The sequence below is a fragment of the Neolamprologus multifasciatus genome, chromosome 16 (assembly GCF_963576455.1).
Source record: "Neolamprologus multifasciatus chromosome 16, fNeoMul1.2, whole genome shotgun sequence".
NCBI lineage: Eukaryota > Metazoa > Chordata > Actinopteri > Cichliformes > Cichlidae > Neolamprologus > Neolamprologus multifasciatus.
This window is the reverse complement of record NC_140454.1, coordinates 22,330,136-22,349,020: the sequence shown is the minus strand read 5'-3', so window position 1 is coordinate 22,349,020 and position 18,885 is coordinate 22,330,136. Positions and strand designations below refer to the sequence as shown.

At 36.4% G+C, this 18,885-nt stretch overlaps 2 protein-coding genes across 6 annotated transcripts in view; both read right to left on the bottom strand.

Moving 5' to 3' along the window:
- Positions 1–9,123, bottom strand: part of abca12 (ATP-binding cassette, sub-family A (ABC1), member 12) — a 66,100-nt gene extending 56,977 nt beyond the window's left edge. For 2 of the 3 annotated variants that reach the window (XM_085134747.1, XM_085134749.1), the window contains exons 1-17: positions 8,867–9,123; positions 8,355–8,435; positions 8,139–8,232; positions 6,438–6,573; positions 5,602–5,720; positions 5,374–5,441; positions 4,789–4,959; positions 4,401–4,594; positions 4,017–4,135; positions 3,825–3,928; positions 2,727–2,873; positions 2,253–2,419; positions 1,919–2,052; positions 1,215–1,345; positions 866–1,030; positions 413–621; positions 24–157 (exon numbers count right to left, since the gene is read on the bottom strand). In XM_085134747.1, the coding sequence (XP_084990873.1) occupies positions 24–157; positions 413–621; positions 866–1,030; positions 1,215–1,345; positions 1,919–2,052; positions 2,253–2,419; positions 2,727–2,873; positions 3,825–3,928; positions 4,017–4,135; positions 4,401–4,594; positions 4,789–4,959; positions 5,374–5,441; positions 5,602–5,720; positions 6,438–6,573; positions 8,139–8,232; positions 8,355–8,420 (2,158 nt within the window). In that variant the 5' untranslated portion in view covers positions 8,421–8,435; positions 8,867–9,123. The remainder of the gene's footprint in view (positions 1–23; positions 158–412; positions 622–865; positions 1,031–1,214; positions 1,346–1,918; positions 2,053–2,252; positions 2,420–2,726; positions 2,874–3,824; positions 3,929–4,016; positions 4,136–4,400; positions 4,595–4,788; positions 4,960–5,373; positions 5,442–5,601; positions 5,721–6,437; positions 6,574–8,138; positions 8,233–8,354; positions 8,436–8,866) is intronic. The other variant, XM_085134748.1, reaches the window with a different exon arrangement.
- A 1,795-nt stretch (positions 9,124–10,918) lies between these two features.
- Positions 10,919–18,104, bottom strand: pofut2 (protein O-fucosyltransferase 2). Of its 3 annotated transcripts, none has more exons than XM_085134758.1 (10): positions 17,886–18,104; positions 17,031–17,284; positions 16,516–16,660; positions 15,443–15,553; positions 14,658–14,724; positions 14,289–14,414; positions 14,022–14,202; positions 13,288–13,411; positions 12,967–12,994; positions 10,919–12,472 (listed from the first exon to the last, which is right to left on the bottom strand). In XM_085134758.1, the coding sequence occupies exons 1-10, from the start codon at positions 18,059–18,061 to the stop codon at positions 12,401–12,403; spliced, it is 1,284 nt and encodes a 427-aa protein (XP_084990884.1). In that variant the 5' UTR covers positions 18,062–18,104; the 3' UTR covers positions 10,919–12,400. The 3 variants fall into 3 exon arrangements, with proteins under 3 accessions (XP_084990884.1, XP_084990885.1, XP_084990883.1); XM_085134759.1 differs by lacking the exon at positions 12,967–12,994 and adding an exon at positions 17,386–17,475 and having other exon boundaries at positions 17,886–17,990; XM_085134757.1 differs by lacking the exon at positions 12,967–12,994.
- Between the last annotated feature and the right edge of the window lie 781 nt (positions 18,105–18,885).

Below are 18,885 nucleotides of genomic sequence, written 5' to 3'. Positions count from 1 at the left end.
AAGAGAAGAGAAGAGGAACTCACAGTTTGCTGGCTGAGTGGTGACATCAGGGTGGTAGTTCAAAATCCAGTAAGCAATATGGAAGTAGTCCTTTACCGGAGGCCACTGATCACTATTTTCAATTCTTTCACCAAGACTGATCATAAACCACACAAGACTATAAGCAAAGAAAAATCACAACATGTCTGAGTCAGTAAAGTAATAACACACACCTTGTAAAGCATTGTGCACATTATCTGAAATCTGTTTTCTTCTATTACATTTAGTAAAGTGGGAAATCTGCACAGTCTTATCAAACTTAAATCTAGTTTTAAGTTTGATAAGAACCCCCGTATGTTAGACCTGTTTCTTATGTGCTAAGTTTGTTATGCTATGTTGTTATCCAAGTAGAAAATGAACACTTTGTCAAGACCTTTTTTGAAGAGCTCCAGAAACAAACTGGGTGTTGTTGTCGGGTATCCAGTTCATCCAGTATTCTTCATCCAGCTTTTCTGTCATTTTGGTCAAAAGCTCAGCAAACTCCAAGCTCTCCTCATACAGCTCGTGCCACTCAGACAGAATCATGGGAAGTGTTATGTTGAAATCTGCTTCGCCTGTTAGGATGGAGTACAGATCTTGTCCCTGGGGATTATAATATGAACGATATAAGACACAAAGAAATTGTTTCTTTAAACAGTTAAAGCAAAAAAATAATAAATGCTTAAAAAAACACATTTATACTTTTTAATTTACAGGATTAAGCCTTCCTTGTTAAGAATCTGTTGCTTTTCACTTGAGTAAGTTTATTTATTATAATGTAGTAAAATATTATTACATAATATAGCAGTTTTTTAGACCACAAGTTGCACATAAAATATATTTTTACCTTTTTAATCAAGTCCTCCCAGTCCATCAGCAAAGCTTGTTGCAGATTCCCGTTGTTGGGGCAGATCAGTGCTGTCCATACTTCAGTTTTTATGCTATTGGTGGATAACATCCAGTCCAAGGAAGCCAGAACTTCTTCACATTTTACATCCTCAGTTGACATCACCTGGTAAAACAGAACAACACATCATCTGATTTACTGCGGAAGCCTTGAGGGAGATACTTAATGTTTGAAGTGACAATGAAAAGCTCAACTGACAGCGGAGATCACATGTGTAAGATGCCAGATTTTGACACAGAACCTGTTCACAGGCTAAAAGTTAAAGTCAGTCAACATTAATCCTACATACCTTCATAACTACTTCCATCACACTGTTGAGGACACGGTCCATCAAAGCGTGTGACTCGGACTGGTTTGTCAGCAACGTATGATAAATCATTTGGAGGTCATTAGCATCTTCCAGGACATTTTTTAAAATGTCTGCAAAGACAGAAACAAACCAAACTCAACTCAGTGAGAAAATTGGTTTTTGGATTAGGCCATAAAATCAGTAACTTTTCCTAGTTTAGACACTTTGTTAAGTTACAAAAGACACACATATCACTTCAGTACAAGTGTTGTTTTGTCCAGTTTTGCTTGTTTTGTTGTTTTGTGTGTGCGTGTACTTTCCCACAGGCTAACTAATCTGATTGGGTTCAACATTTCATCTTTCATCAGTCCCATGAGAAAGGGTGTGAACTTTTTCCATTCATGTCTTTGGTATGTATTGTGTAACGCAACTGATGATAAAACAAAATGTCCGCTGAGTGCACAAGCTTCTCTATGTCTCAAATGCTGCTCTCTTTTTAAACCTGACATTCTTACAGCCCATGTCTTTTATTTTTATTTTAGTTTATGTTTCCCTGTTGGATGTATAAGAATCACCAGTAATGATTGGAAAGCCATTTTAATAGTGCTGGAAATAAAAGTGAAACATTCACCATAATTTTAATTTTCAAGTAAATGCTCTCACAGGTGAGACCTCACTATGGACATGATGCTTTGTTGTCATACCTTTTAGCATGTCAATGGTCTCTGACGCTAGCTTCATGGACTGATAACCAGTTCTGAGGATGCCCTGGACAACCGTATTCACCTCAGGCACATTTTGTACAAGTTCCAATGCTGCCTGACCGATGTTCAGAAACCTAACAAAGCAAATGATAAGACTCAGTTTAAAGCACAAGACATCAAAATTACAAGAATCACAGGAGAACTAGCAGAACAAATTAGTAATACGAAAGTTTTATCAGCTTCAGATCAAAGGTAAGAAGAACAGTCATTTTAGCTTCAATTGATTTTCTACTAGTATTAGTAGTATTTAAATCGGAGAAAACACTGTACTCACAGCTCTTCCTCTGCGTTTTGTGGTTCTGTATCTGAGCTGCGCCTGGTCCTTCTGATGTTGGAGGTTTCAGATTCTCCTGAAGAGAAATATCCAGTCAGATTGTAGACCAGTCCTCTGGCAAAGAGCACGTCATGTTTAGCAACCTCCTTAATCCAGGTCAGGAAAACCTGGGAACGAAACATGAATCTCATCAAAACATCAATATTGTAAAGCCACTGCCAACTGAATACCGTTGAGGTTTCTGTGCAGGTGTGGACTGGAAGATGTGGTTGCTTCTTGCTATCACGAAAGCATTTCAAATGTCATCAAATAATTATTTGGCATGCTCTTAATCGTAAGTCGCATTGGGAAAGCAAGTTAGGAGCATATGGAACAATTTTAAAAAACAATCAAAACAATGGAAAAGGAATTAAAAGAAAATTTTATTTCTTATATATGTGATTCTCTCTGTTAATGCTAATAACATTAGCCTACCTGTTTTGCCACTTTTTCTGTGCTGATCACGCTTAGAACCTTGTCCACAATTCCTGAGCTGCACGCTGTTGCTGACCACAAGATGTTGCTGCTGTTATCACACAGATAAGAACGCACCAGATCTTTGTCCAACATCAGGCCGAAAGCCTACAATGGTCATGGAGAGATGATAGTGTTAACCAAAAAAGTAAATATATATGTTAGCTTTAAGTGGGTTCTTTAACTGGAATATGCTTTAGACAATTTTAACTTGCTAAACTTGCAAGTTGCATATTCTGTATATAGTATGATCTGAAAGAGAGTAATATCACTTTAAGGAGCAAAAACAAATACAGTCACTATATTACTTAATCAAAATGTTTATTTGCTCTACATGCAAATTTTATGTCTCTGTTTTCCCTCATTTGAATCTTGTTTTCTAATTCCCATAGTGAAATTCAGTTTCCAGGAAATGTTTGTGAGCACTTTGGAATAACCAGACTTTCAGCTAAGAATAAATTCTCATGTAATCTTAATCTAAGCCAGAATTTCAAATTACTAAGAGAAAAACAGTTGTACTTCCTATGTGTTTGTAAGTGAGTGGATACTGGACCACTACTCCCTGCAAGCTTCTTAACTGTGTTAAAATATTTTGTTGTTGGTTTAAATATGTGGTTTGAATAAATGACTTTCCTGAACTTGGATTTGTACCATTGCTCTGACATTCTCATGTAAAATCCCTTCATATGAGTTACCACTGTTCAGTAAAGACAAGAAAGTAAAAGTTTAACAGGATGTGTCTGTGCAAATGTGTAAATGCATCGCACACAACCCTCATAACCCTCTTTGGGGAACTGTTGTTGTTGCATAAATTGTTATTGTTATTGTTATTAGAATTAAAATTCCTAAGACCAGCTTAATGACCCTGAAGAAAGAGATGATGACTTTTTTTTAACCTTATAACTAGAAATATTTAATGTGCAATGTATTGAAAGGCAAATGTAGAACTCTTTTGCTATTACCTTTTTTCACATGAAAGGAACTGCCTTCTGTGGCATTGCTATTTCTTTAATATACTGCATAGGACTGTTTACTGAACTGTTGCATGATAATGCATACCTTATCCAGTGGTATCTCATAATCCAAAACATTTTCTACGAGGTATTTCACCGTTGTTCCTAGTGAGTCATTTGTGACCAGTTTTCCAAGGGGAATGGTGACATCTATGAAGAATTCAAGCACATTGTCAGATATTAGCAGACATGGGTGATACATAGAGTATTTACAGTAAAGCTAATGGTCGATAGTTACTTTTGCCAGGCCAATGATTGATATAGGTGATCACTCTGAGGGCTTCAGCAAGAAATGAATCATACTTGGAGAGCGGGCCACTGGTCTCAGGGAAATCTTCCTCAATGGTATATGCATCACTAAAGAGACAATTTCAGAAGCATTAAATCTTCAAGTCCAAAATATAGTATGGGCTGGAAATATAGTTTAAAAAAGTGAAAGGCAATATCAAGAGTACTTCTAAGCTGAATTCACCAGTTTTCAAGCTTTTATTGACCACTAATAGGTACTTGATATGTTATTTTTACTAAATATGGTTTGATTATGCCATTCCATTCTTTAAAATAATCTGACATACTACATTAACCCCTTACTTCAGCTACCTTCATCACTGAAAATACTTACCCCTGTAGGTGCTTGAGTACTTCTTCCAGTGTTCTCAGCATTTGGTCAACAGAACCATCTGAAAAGAGCCGAGGGAGAGCTAGAAGACGGTCCCATAGCAAGTTGTCATTTTGCAGCTGATTGAGGAATGTCACGGTCACCCATGCCACCTCCATCATTTCCTCTGGTTGGGTCAGCATCCATTCTTCCAGTATCTGACAACCAGACAGAGAAAGTATCTAAGCCTCCCAAAGCAAGGTACAATTACAAAAAAATACTAAACACAAAACAAATAAAAAAGAATACATTTGGTTAGTGTCATCGCAGTGTGCTGACTAAAGTCGACCTAACATACATGGGCCTATATTTAACAAAATGTATAGGATCAAGTGCAAACACAAAAATATACCTGATTGACTGTATAGAGTGAGACTTCGAACACTGTGTTATTGGTCTTGCAGAAAATGAACACGGCATTGGTGAAAACATCTAGCGAGCTTTTGTTCAGCATGGGCAGAGTCACAGTGCAAATGGCCCTCTTTAACAGGTTGGCTGACTCAAGCATGTTATCCAGGTTCTCCTGCAAGAAATGCAGTTTAGGTGAATGCATGTTGTTGTTATTATTACTAGCAAATATACAACTGGTCTGCTAACACAACATTATTAGAAATTGTAAATGCAACAGCAGCATGGTTGTAGGGGAAACTGAATATTTTTGACACATAAATTTATCTATCTATCTAGTTATCTTTCAAATCTTGGACTGGGTATACGTTTAGTAACAACATAAATAAGTACAAGTGTGCTTAGTAAATAGATGCAGTACATGTTTTGTAGCCAATGCTGCAATGCAAGCTTGAGATTTGACTATGATCTACAGGACCTACAGGATCATTTTTAAACTTGACTGAAGATGCTATCAATCAGCTCTTAATACAAACTGTACTAGTACTGAGAACCCTTGTATTTTCTTTTATTTCTCCACAATACCCACCTGATCTTCAGTACTGTTGAAGAAAGTCGTTACAGGAGCATTTTTAGGACTTCCATGGTGAGACGTGCCTTTAAAAAGCAAAAAGATATTGTGGAAAAACTGCAGGACTTTGATAAATACTAGATAACCATTTAAAAAAAAAATCCAAATACCTACATCTACCCCAAACTGCCGGTGATAATATTTATTCAAAAACATCAAAGTGATTATGTTAGTTGAGCAACGTACCCAAATTGTCCAGCAGTTTAACCAGTTCTGCATGATCATTGGTGAAGTCGTTGGGGAGAAGGTTAAGAAAATCCCCCACTTGACCAAGACTCTCCAGTGGAGAACTCTCTGTCACAGACCTGTGGTACAGGTGAGGTAGTAAATACATTCTATTAGATGCATTTAGGACCCTTTTAGTGCTAAAGGTTTCATCTTTCTGTCTTAAATTAAAAGTACCTTTTGTTTCTGTGTTTAAGGCGCTTGATTTTGACCATGCATTACAGTAATCATATCTATAATACTGCAATTCACTGAAATAGAACCTAACTCTACAATACCTTGGTTCACTGAAATGAAGCTTAACTCGATGACACTTTGATTCCCTGAAAAGAAACCTAACCTAACAATATTCTTGTTCCCTGAAATGAAGCCTAAGTAAAATGTACTGGTAGATAAGAGGTAGACAAACAGGTTCTTCCAGTGCAGGGAATTTAAATCAAAGAAGCTTCCAGATAATGGCATTTGTTAACACATGTAATGTGATAGGTAATGGTTAAGATCCTTCCCTTCCTCCACAGGGAAAAGTCTGTTGTTGCTAAATTTTCTTGATCACACACTGACTAATCATGTCACGTGATGCTGTGATCCTAAGGTGCGTCCCTCCTCTGAGACACAGGGACCATGTGATTTAAAGTCAGCAGAGTTCAAAATGTAGTTTTAAACAATAATATGTGAAGGGTTATTGACTTAAATCATAGTTGCAGTAAATATGCAATTTGTAAATATGTTTTAGCACTTAGATTGCAGATTATATACATAGACTGTATATACACTTAGTATACTGACGAAGAAGGTACCTTGCTCTCCTCGACTTTGATGTTGTTGGTTCTACCAGGCGAGATGTGTTATGGCAACTGCTATCTGTGTTGCACATGAGGGTCTGGAGGAAAGGAAATAAGCCTGTGCTGGGGAGGTTTCGGGGACCCACATAACCTAGAGGAGATATGATAAAGGTTTTGCTGTAGTGATGACACTGGAAAATGTCATATTCATTAAGAATTGTTTCTAGGTACGTAATTGCATGCATTTGGCAAATGCAGATAGTTCAGTAGCCTTAAAAATGACATCAATTCAAGGTAATAATGTGAATAACAATAGGATATCTGATACTGAGAAACAGTTTTACAAACACTCTGTCTGAGAAGTTCCTGGAATAGTTAGAAGCATCTATAGCATTACTGTACGTGGGTTGCATGACTGGTGCGCAACCTCTGCCTTCTTTGCTAGAAAACAATCTGAGCTATTGTATCTGGCAAAAAAGAGAGATCCAAAGATTAACTCAGAGTGACTTGTCTTTAATCAGGTAATTTTTGATTGATTGCCATGACGTGCAAGTTTTGAAAGCTAGAACATACTGCATAGGTGCATTTTTCCTTCAGAACTAAAAGATATCCCGTATAGTCACACCGCTAGTTCTATAGGAACAATATAACATATGGAGCAACTTTACTTAAAAAAAATGGAACATGTAGCAGTTAAAACTAAAAATGAGAACTGCTTTGCTGTCTCCAAAAAAGTTTATACACCAGTCAGATTTTGGTGCATTCTGACTCTGTGTCTCTTTCAACCAGGTATAAAATAAAATACCCACTAAACGGTATCTCAGGGGCAAGAAGAGGTCCTATTGGTTTGAGTGTTTTACTAAAAAGTTTGACACACTGGGTTATTAAAGTTCAAGTCAATTCACATATCTTTCAAATCCAATCTGCCAATGAAGCCTGAACCAACAAATGTGACAGGATCAACTAGTCATCTAAAAGTGTTGTTTCCCATGGTGAACATTACCATGAGAAAGAAGGTTATTCCTATGGTTTTTTAAGGATTTTATTGAAATTTAGATATACCATTTCTCAATGGTGCTGTGATTACATGTGTTTTTTTTAGGCTGAAAGCTGTTTGAGAACCTGGCTCTCTGTTAACCATTAACCTTGTTATTTAAAAAAGGCTGTAGGTGGCAAAACAAAGGTATCTCAAAAGCCTCGCCTTTTCAAGTTTCACACAAATCTAAAGCAGAGTAAATGTGATGTCAGTAGGCATTAAATGATAAAGCAGAACAAACACCATGTCAATAGTGATGGGATAGGCTCAAATCTGAAGGACCATTGATGTTTGCATTTAGCTGTCCATTTGTTTACTTTGGTTGCAAAACTAGAATGTCTCCAAGTATTTACCTGCTGACCTTTAAGATGACAAACAAAAGAATGCGGTCCAATCGAGTTAATATTGTGTCATTACTTACATAACTATCAGAAAGGTAAGTTTCAAGAGTACCCTTTAAAACTAATAAAAGTAAAAAAACCAACAAAAACAAAACACCAGTAATGCAAAATGTCAGTTAATGTTTCCAAACAAAGCTTTTACTCATTAAAAAATATTTTTGATTGTTGTAAGGGACGCTTACAGTGGAATACGCAGGCTGTGCATTTTCAATATGAGGTTAAAAAAAAGGCTTGAATTTGTTTGCAGAATTAGCAGCAGTTGTATTTTTTTACACTTACATGTATCCCTCACAATAGTAGGGAACTGGTGGCGGGTCACAGCAAGGATGATGAAGATGATCAAAGGCCAGGCAATCAGAGTCAGGGACCATACCTGAAAAAACACAACATATTTTAAAGCTTTGTAATAATATTCATTTCAGGGATGTGCAGAATGCCATTTTTTCATTCTTAGGTAATTAACTAGATATTTTTGACTCTTTGAATCTCACTCACTGGCCGTCTAATTACAGCCAGTCCATTCTTCCAGAGAAGAAGCTGAAGTTGGCGAAAGAAGGCCATCACTGGTGGAAGAGGCTAAAATAAGGGGAAGAAAGGAAACAAAGTTAAAAATTATATTTTTCATTCCATTAAATTATATATTTCAGTGTTCATTTAAATGCATTAGCTGGCCATTTAAAACAAAACAAATGCAGTATATTTCAGGACTAGTATTTCCATGATCCCAGTAGGATCATGGTCGGATAGGTGGGGGGGGGAAGCTACTATATAACTTGGTGAGAGTGTATTCATTCACGTATAGGTTACTTAAATCATATGACAGTTTTTTTTTCTTCTTTTCTACAAGTCTCATCAACTGTAGCTAACGTCTATAGCGCAAACTTGCGGAAATAAACGGTAGGTTTAAAATAATAATAAATAACAGCAATGTAAATCACATTAATGTTGTCGCTCAGTTTTGCTCATTTAGGATAGGCACTCAAAAAAATAGTCCACTGCGCACTCACCTCGCAGCCGCTTTCCTTTTAATAGCTCAAATTATTTGTTATGTGAGTGTCGCTCGCAGATTTGCCAGGGAGGGCATGGCTCCTAGCAGGATGCCCTTTCCATCAGTTGTTCACCGGAGTAAGACAGAAGAAGACCACGCTCAAACGTTGAAAAAAACCCTCTCTGAATGCCACCGCGGTTAGTGTAAAAGCAACAACAATACCGACAACCTCAACCTCTCTGTCGCTTGTCTTGTGCTTGCGTGTATGAAAAGGAAAATCTGGAATGGAAAAGGGCGTGTTCTCCTGTTGCACCTGTCTGCCCACAACAACAAAAATGGGCCGCATTACTTCTTAGAACAAGAAATCGCATACACTGGTACAATAAAGGGCGCTACTTGAGGACGCTTTATGTGCCTATCTTACTACAATATTTAAGTAGATTCTAGTTACCTCAGATAATCACAGCTGGTAGATTTAGAGAAAAACCAAAGCTGCTTAGAGAAGCATATGACGGAATTAGAACTGGTATTTTTTCTTTTTAATGTTTCTGTATTTTGCCCTAAATGATAAATAGAAAACCTAAATTTAAAGGTCGCATTGACCTTAAATGCCTTCTTTTCGTTTCTATAACCAGTGAAAGTTAAACCTCTTATTAAATCTACAAGGTATGAAATTGCACACCTAATTATCTAGTGTTGTCAAGGAGCTACTGTATACGTCTTCACAGAGAACAGTCACAATGATATGTGTGAGGGATCCATTGGGAAAAGTCAGCACTCACACACAATACTGTTTCCACATAATAACAATTCAATGATATCGAATCACCAACTGTAATAAATTACATATAAATAAAAATTATCTTACACATTCATATTTGACTTGTGTTCTTGTATTTTCAAAAAGAATAATATGACTGAAGCTTTCTTTCAAATGTACAAACATCCTGTACAGACCTTGTGAGAAAAATAAATGTTGACATTAACATTGTTGCATTATGGTGCATTCTCCAAAAATTGATTCTGTTCATCTGGACGTAGCGTTTTCAGTGGGAGAAACGTTTCGTCACTCATCCAAGTGACTTCTTCAATCTCAGTTGACTGCAGGTTTCCCCAGTCTTATAAACTTACAAACATATAGTGTACACTGTTAAGTGCCAGGAGGATTGCCAGGATTTATACATCAGGGACATCAAACAACATCTGGCGAAGCGGATGGCACAACACAGAAGAGCTACCTCGTCAGGCCAGGACTCTGCAGTCCTTTTACACCTACAGGCCAGTGGACACTCTTTCAATGATGAGGATGTACAAATCCTGGACAGGGAGGAACGCTGGTTTGAGCGCGAAGTCAAGGAGGCCATTTACGTGAAAAGGGAAAGCCCAAGCGAGGAGGGGGCCTGAAGGTGCATCTTTCGCCATTGTACAATGCTGTGATTGCAGCCATTCCCCAACTCTTTGTGAATGGTACTTATGGCCATTGACCATGACTATTCTATTCTATGATGAAGGAAGTGGGATGAGATGAGTGACGAAACGTTTCTCCCTCTGAAAACGCTACGTCCAGATGAACAGAATCAACTTTTGGAGATTTCCTTACCTGGATGATTGAGCATGCATCAAGATGATTATGGTGCATTCCATTATCTTTAACTCAGAGTGTGAGCGAAATTTACTGTCACCCACACTTTCTTTTATGGTAATAACATTTGTTATGCAGGCTGAGTATTACATACTAAATCTTTCCACAGTTAGATTGTTTGATAAAAACAACAACTGCGAAACAATGGACAGCAGGAATAGGGTTGGGCCATTTCACCTATGCCCAGCAAGGCCATAGGTGGCATATGACACTTGTAATGTTATCATAAAGGTAGCAATACTGGTTTCTGATCTTGCAGTGTGCTGGAAAAAAAAGTCAGCTGTTTTATGCAGTGTACTGTCTTATCACAGGAAGCTTATTCGACTAGCTACTGGAATCCAGTGATGTATAATACACTCTTCTTTTTGACTTTGCTCTATATAAAGTTAGTTTTCATTACAATGTTGTGTGAAAGTCATGAGCAAACCATTATTTTATATTTTTCCTTCAAGGACACAGACTTTATTGTAATAAAGTCTAGAACAATAGTTCTTCAGTCATTTTAAAGATCTTTCAAATGTTTTCTTTGGATATTGGCTGCTTTGTCTCTTATTTTCAGTCCAGTTTTTGTACCTGACCGTTTTCAGAGGAATGTCTTTTGTTTGTTAAGTCATTTAACACTGACCTATTAGATCGGGAGAGAAGTACGACTGTAAGAGTCTTGACTTTCAATCTCAACAGAATGGTATAGTAAGGGTTTATTTTGCTTTATAAACTATATGTTTACACATATTTCAAAAAGACAATACATCTTTTTTTCATTTTCCCAAAAGGTGAGGGGTGGCAACACTTTCTGTTTCTTTGAAACAACAGAACGATTATAGAAAATAATCAATTTGTAGGTAATTCCCCAAACTAGCTTGATTAAACATCTCCATTTACATATGTACTGGGGAAACTTAATTATAGTTGAAGAGAATTGGAATCATGTGGTGGTATTAATCAGATTCTGAAATAACAAAAGATTTTATTTTAGTTTTAGTAGGTTTCTGGCAGGGTGGACGGTAATAGGTAAAAGTGCCTTGAAAAAAACATGCATGTCTTTTGTACAGTAACAGTTTGATGGCAAGTTATGTGTGACTTCTTTGTGTTATGTCAATACTGCTCCCTGTAGTACTTTAAATTAGGATTGCAATGTGTATGCTTGGAAACAGTTTGCGGTTTAAATATCAGGCTGGAAAAATTAGGCATTGTAACGTCTTCATTATGGTGGTATTAACAAAGTAAAATGCTTGATTTCTGTTTTCTAATTCCCTACCGTTCCAATACTGACAATATTATGAAAGGGCAGATACTGTATAAAAAAAGTGAAACATATTTGTGTTTCTGAAAAGATAATTGATTGTGCTTCTTGGTAAGACACTTCACAAAAGCAAATCTTCTTAATATAATTCACACCATGACCTCTGATTACCAATTTGTAAAAAAAAAAAAAACCTCCCTCAAAAACCCCACTGGATTTAAAATGAGATTGCACCATCTAATACTCTTTGTTCCATTACAAGACAATCTGTTCACCATTGCCATGAATACAAATAAAAATGAAAAATACAGTTAAAAAACAAAACACAAAACAGTACGTATACAATCTAAAAAACTAAAATGTAAGCAGCTTTATTTTTTGAAAATTTAATTAATACTGTACATGTTTGGCAGTCCTCTCTTTGCCTATTTAGCATAAAGTCCAAAAGAGCAGTCCTTTCAAACCTGGCAGCACAACACTGAAACCATGAAAAGTAAATAAAAATGAACAACAAAATTGTTAAAATATCTTGAAGATTCCAAACACTGCATTTGGCCTTTGTATAACCAAACTCTTAACGGTCACATCAATAAACAATTTTCCAGTGCGTCGGCTGTTCACATTCTTTCTCAGTGTCCCCACAGAAACGGTTGTATGTAGTTTTGGGATCAAAGCCCAGAATTTCCCTCTCTTCGTGGATCCGGAAAGAGAAAGTGGAAACTGATGTTCCTATAAAAAATCTGGAAAGACACGTAGAAAAATATAAATTCAAAGAAAGGTGGTGTCCATGAAAACTACGCAATAGGGTGAGAACAGCATGAGTCACCGTGAGTAGTTTTTCAAGTTGAAATATTTTCCATGGGCAGGAACAAGTGATAAAGCTAATGAAATATCTAAGCTATTTTCTGTTGTGCATAGGTTAAAGAACTAGTATTTCCACAATAATCAAACAAACATTTTTAAACTGATGCACATTAACGTGGCCTCTATGTCTAATTTAAAGGGAAAAAAGTTTGGCATATTTTTACATTTTGCTTAAATTAGTTTACTGGCAAAATCCTAAAGAACAGCCGTACACAACAATAATGGGAACTTTGAACTACACAACACCTTTACCATAAGTTACAAGCTAATGTGCATTACATTCAAGGATAAAGGTGTTTGGCCACTATGTGACAGCATTTATCTTTTAGTATAGGTAATGGCTGAATGACATTTCCCCCTTGAAACTTACCATTAGCTGTATGTGGTTGCTGCTGAGGCTGCTCAGTTTAGAAAGACATGCAACACCACAAATTTGAAAACTCAAAATGTATCATCTATTTATATTTTCTCACTCAATACTCCTCTACAGAGGTAAAATAACACTACCGTAATGTTATATTAATGTTAAAAATTGTAATGACTGGAATGAAAAAATAACCGATTTCCATGTCATATATGTGTAATTTTATATTTTTTTGAAATAAAAAACCTGCCTTATTACTACTATCACAAATATTATCAAATAATGCATTAAATACTGAATGTATTAAAACCGTGAAACTAAATATACCTTGCATGGGCACATATCCACTGGTCAATTATGGCAACTCCTCCATCTTTAAAGAGTTCGAGGTCCTCTGTGGATGGCTCAAAGCGCACCATGTCTGGCAACAACTTTTTCAGCTCCTTTATTTCTGCAAATTTTACAGATTAACAAGTATAATAAAATCGTATAAGTAACTACTATCTATTAGATAAACTACTACTAAATGTTCGCACTGTTCCTGAAATATTTATTTAAAACTCACAGAAATACTCAGAAATTTAAACCACAGAGTATTACTGGACAATATTACAATATATATATATATATATATACATATATATATATACATATATACATATATATATATACATATATATATATACATATATATATATACATATATATATATATATATATATACATATATATACATATATATATATATATATATACATATATATATATATATATATATATATACATATATATACATATATATATATATATATATATATATATATATATATATATATATATATATATATATATATATATATATATATTTATACATTTTGTAAATCAAGTTACCATACAGGGTCCCTCGTCCGACAAAGAGTTAAAGGAATTATTAGCAGATTATATTTTATTATAAGTATTAGCTAGAAAATAGACTTCTAAAACTTGACTTAATATGCAAATCACTGAAGCTTCAATGCATTACAATTTCTCTATCTTTAAAAATGTGTGTGTGTCACTACCTTCATCATCTGCATCTGTCGCAACAAAAACTTTATCAAGTTTATGTTTTTTCATCAAGCTGCGTATTTTTTTGACAGCTCCCTTTAGGCTCGGCACATCCTCTCTGTGACCCCAGATAAAGTCTTTCCGGCGCAGGTGGACGCCCAGATATGGACCACCTTTAGCTGAGTCAGGCTTGGCCTGAGGAGTGATCAAAAAATAGCACATCACTTCTTAAAGTGCTGCTCAACATCCCATAAATATACTATTATAAGACACTGCCAAACCTTCATACGAGTCCAGTCCTCGCTGTATGGCGTATGGTCTGTTTCATCTGTAGAGTTTAGATGTCTTGATCTGAAGTTATCCCCTATGAGACGCAGGTGCTTTGCAAAAACCATGCTGCGTCGTGTCTAGAATAGACACAGACCACAGTTTACCGACAGCAAAGTTCGAATCCCATTGATTTTGAAAATGCAAAAGATACATAATGTAACTTATTATCAGTAACAATACAGTGATGCCACAGTAATGCTACAGTATACCACACATGGAAAAAGTCTAGGAAGAATAACACTGCCTAAGATGACCTAACCTAACCTGAAACATAAGACTTGATGTATCACGAACTGAAAGTTCTATAGTTCTTGACTTACATTCCAGTAGTCCTTCCCAGCATAGTGATCATGAAGGAGTGTCTCTGCTCGGTCGAGCATAACAGATCTGCAAAAACAACAGCATGCAAACAAGATTACCACTGTAGGTGTCATAAAATCTGACAGAGCTATGAGTAATGGCAGAGCTGAATAATAATGAAGTGAGATCATCTTTCAGACATGTTCCAAAAAACAGAAGAAGAATCAAACACATTTTTTTTTTTAAATGATGATCATATGATCAGCTTTATGTTGAGACAATGTCACCCTGTTATTATGCATACTTTTTTATATTAACCTGTATTCTGAATTACACACCAGGAATAGTAATGTGTAATTGTAATGCCTATACTGAAATGGTACACCAAGTTGAACTATTGTAATGTTTTAAAGTTCTTTAGAGTTTTAAGTCAGTTCAATTTTAGGGTGGAAATAGTGACTGTTAATGAAGACATGTTACATTATTCCAGTAAACTAAAAACCTAAACCAGATTTAAGAATTCACACCACCCATTACATAATTTTCTAAAGTAGATATAATCTCTTATTCGTATTTTAGTATGTTTAAATATGAATAAACATATTTAAACATACTAAAGGGTGAGTCTATGTCACCTATAGACTCACCATCTATAGGTGACATAACAGCAAGAAAATTTCATGATAAATCAAACGTTTTACCAGCATCACTCAACAGCTTTTACCGTTTGACTGATGCCAGATAACAAATAACAATAATGTATGGTTGGTGACTTTTTTATTAGCATGTTCCTTTGTAGACTCACGTCGCTGTAATGTTTTTCTGAAGAACCGGTGCTATGACGGATGCATGGCCTTGTGCTGATAAACACGTTACATTTCGAGCTCTCGTCTCTTCGTATCCCCAAAACCAGCCCCTAAAAAACAGACAAGATACATGTGGCAAGTAGTGGGCTACAGTATTGTGCAAAGATCTCGAACCACACCTCATTTCTTTATGTTTTCCTAGAAATGTCAGTAATATGTCCCAGGAAGACTGAAAGTCAATATTTTATAATCTAACAGACCATTTTATTCTGTGTGCACTTCTTCTTTTGTCCTCCAATTGTCCAGTTTCCTCAGACTTTTTAAGGACACACTGCACCATGCCAAAACACAGTGGGGGAAATAACTGCTGAATGTGTAAGTTTGCTTATTTACAAAGAAATGAACAGTCTCTAATTTTTGTTGTTTCAGTTTAATGCCGACAGATAGAATATCAACCAAAAATCCAGAAATAAAGGCACATTATATAAAAGTTAAATTTAAATTAATTTAAATAAATTAATGCATGTCATTGAGTTAAATAAGTATTTGATCCCCAAGCCCCAATTTAAAATAAGTTCTTTGCTGAGTTATCTGTTATGTGTAGCCACAAAACTACTTCATCCCATCAGTCAGGTGCTTTTTATGCTTTAATGATTCATGGGTCAAGTGGTATCTAGTGGTTTAACAAACATAAAATATTTCTCTGAAAATGGCCAGGTGGAAAGACTAGACTTAAAAACCCTGAAGCAACTTCACAAGGTTTGGAAACCTATTGCTCAAGACCACTTCTGGCTCCTTGGAAGCAAATTTCACAGAAATGAGGGGTGGATCAAAACTTTTGCAAAGTACTGTAGACACGAAGTAGGTTTGTGTATTTTCTTGTGTAATTACATCTTTGTTACTAAAAAAACAAATATATTCATCACACTAATACCCACATCTTTACTTCTGACCCTTGTCACGATACAGATAATGGCATCTAGTTGTTGTGTATAACAAAATGTACGAGTGGTATTGTATTTGTAATGCAATGTTTTATACATGTTGCTGGTTTTCTGCATTGTTTAATCACCTGTAGTAGCCATGTTTATCTTTGGAGTACATCAACTTCTCGATGCATGGCCGCTCGTCAACCTTTTCCTCCCATTTTCCGTCAGTCCATCCTTCTGCATAGTTTTGCAGTACCAGAACATGGTCTATAAACGGGCCTCCATTTTCTACACCAGGGAGAGTTCAGTTTGCCATAAACAAATAATTGTGTTGCAAAAGGTTTTAATTTATATATTTTAATTTATTGAGCTTGAAATTCCCTTTCAAGCTCGGGTCCAGAGGCCTGGGAGCTTAAGGGTCCTGCACACTATCTTAACTGTTCCTAGGACAAGGAAGGCGAGTGGCTCCAGCAGACCCCAGGAACAACATCCGAGATCTCTGTCCAGAAGAGCGCAGGACCCTCAAGCTCCCAGAGGACCTGAGCATGAAGAATAGACCGCCAGCAGGGGCAAGAGGGGAATTTTTTTTTTACATATATTAAGTATATCTCTTTCAAAAAAATGAAACCTAGTCTGCATCACCCATCCAAATGCTCACCAGCAATGAATTCTTCATACTCAATAACAGGTACGTTGGCCTGAAGGCTAGTAAGGCTGAAGAACTCCCCCCATGGAATGCGGATTTGATGGAGGTTAGGGCTCTGCCAGTGGTAAAGGCGACCCCATGGGGGAAGCACCAACACCCAGTCATCTCCTTCTTTCCTCAATGTCTTGACCAGAGAAGCCATGCGAATATAGACATCTCTGCGTAGATTGAAACCCTCTGGAGGGTTTACATCATACAAAAGGTACCTGTGGTGACAAGACAAAGGCATAGCACATTATTTGTATACTGTAGCTAATACTTTCCAAAATTGAGGTACCACCTTAAAACTTTAGAAAGCCTTACTCACTGTTGCAAATTTAGCTTTTAGCGACCCGGGCAGTTGTTTTCTCTTTTTTTTTGTTACAGCAGGCTGTTTAACAATTCTGGAAGTTACAGTCTGATCAAACAAATAAGCATGGGTACAAATAACTCATACATATCACCTAACTACAGAAAGCAATAATACACATACAATAACCAGAACACTAAATTCTAAATTCACACAAATGAAATCATGTTGTTGCAGAACTCCGCTATACTATAGAACAATAATGTTCTGGCTGTTCTGGATTTGTGGTAATTTTAAGGAAGAAGGCATTAAATTGTAAAGTTTTTTAATAGATTAAGATGACGTTTGACATAGTCAAAGCTGGCACGATATCAATATAGACTTAAAAGGCCAAAAAGGAAAAAAAAAACCCCGACGTGTTAACTACAAAGAAACACTGCCTGTACGATTAAATGAACAGCTGCTTTCAAATTTACGTTAGCATTGCTGGTTAGCCCACCGTTACGCTATAAACTTACCGCAAATCCCTGGCGGCAGCGACGGGTGCAGTAACCGTCTGGCTTGCACTAAATACATTATCACTGTTTCCTTCATCGAATACGGAAAGGGCGACGAAAACTGACAGCAAGAACGAACTGAAAGAACACGCTGAAGCAAATAACATCAGCAGTCTATTCAGTACGCTCTGCGCCATATTGACTCTGAGCCACGCACTTCCGGAAGCGTCTGCATGGTTGCCGGGCAACCAGCAATCGCAGACGCAGACGACAAAAACGAGGCCAGAGTGCAAAAGATTATCAGCCCCTTTTAGTTAGTTGTTTTTTTGTTTATCTATGTAGATAACTTACATTTTTTAAAATATAAATATCTTGTTGACTGCTACATGCTTCCTTTCTGTGCAGGCAGTGCTGTGCTGCCATATTCACAATCAGACTTTTTTAAAGTAGATATTTCACAAGTTATATGGCTAATTTCCAACCCCCTAGACAGGATAAAGCTAGTGTCAAAGGTAGAATTAGGTGAGTGAATCTAATCAAAATATTACCTTAAAGTAAAATACTTGATAATATATAAAATACTTGATATATGCTATCTGATCTGCACCATCAGAGTATGCCTGGACTAAACTGCATTTTTTCATACAGCCAAAAGTGTTGAATGTATAAGCGGGTTGTGGCATGTAATTCTTTTGTTATGATTGAGAGAGAATCTCCATGCTGTCACTGCAAGGATCGCCAGGTTGCAAGACAGGAAAAATTAACTAATTAAACACTAGCTTGCCTATCAAGATTAAAAATCTTCAATAAATTAAGTGACACCTTCCCACTTTAATCCCTACAGTGTTGAAAAGTAAATATTTTACCTAAATTTGAGTTTGAGAATTACGTTCTCTGTGAGCTGCACACAGAATTCAGGGGAGGCATTTCACAGCATAGTTGAAAAAACACAGGAGGCTACAACACACAATTTCCCCTTACTAAAATGTTTTTGTGTGCATCTGGTATTTTCAAGCAACCA

Excerpts from the sequence above, each read along its gene's own strand:
- pofut2 (XM_085134757.1), bottom strand. The coding sequence starts at position 18,061 with ATGGCGCAGAGCGTACTGAATAGACTGCTGATGTTATTTGCTTCAGCG. Across the intron at positions 17,285-17,885 it reads GCTGCCGCCAGGGATTTGCG|GTACCTTTTGTATGATGTAA; the intron begins GTAAGTTTATAG and ends TTGTCACCACAG. Across the intron at positions 14,203-14,288 it reads AGGACTGGACTCGTATGAAG|GCCAAGCCTGACTCAGCTAA; the intron begins GTTTGGCAGTGT and ends ATCACTCCTCAG.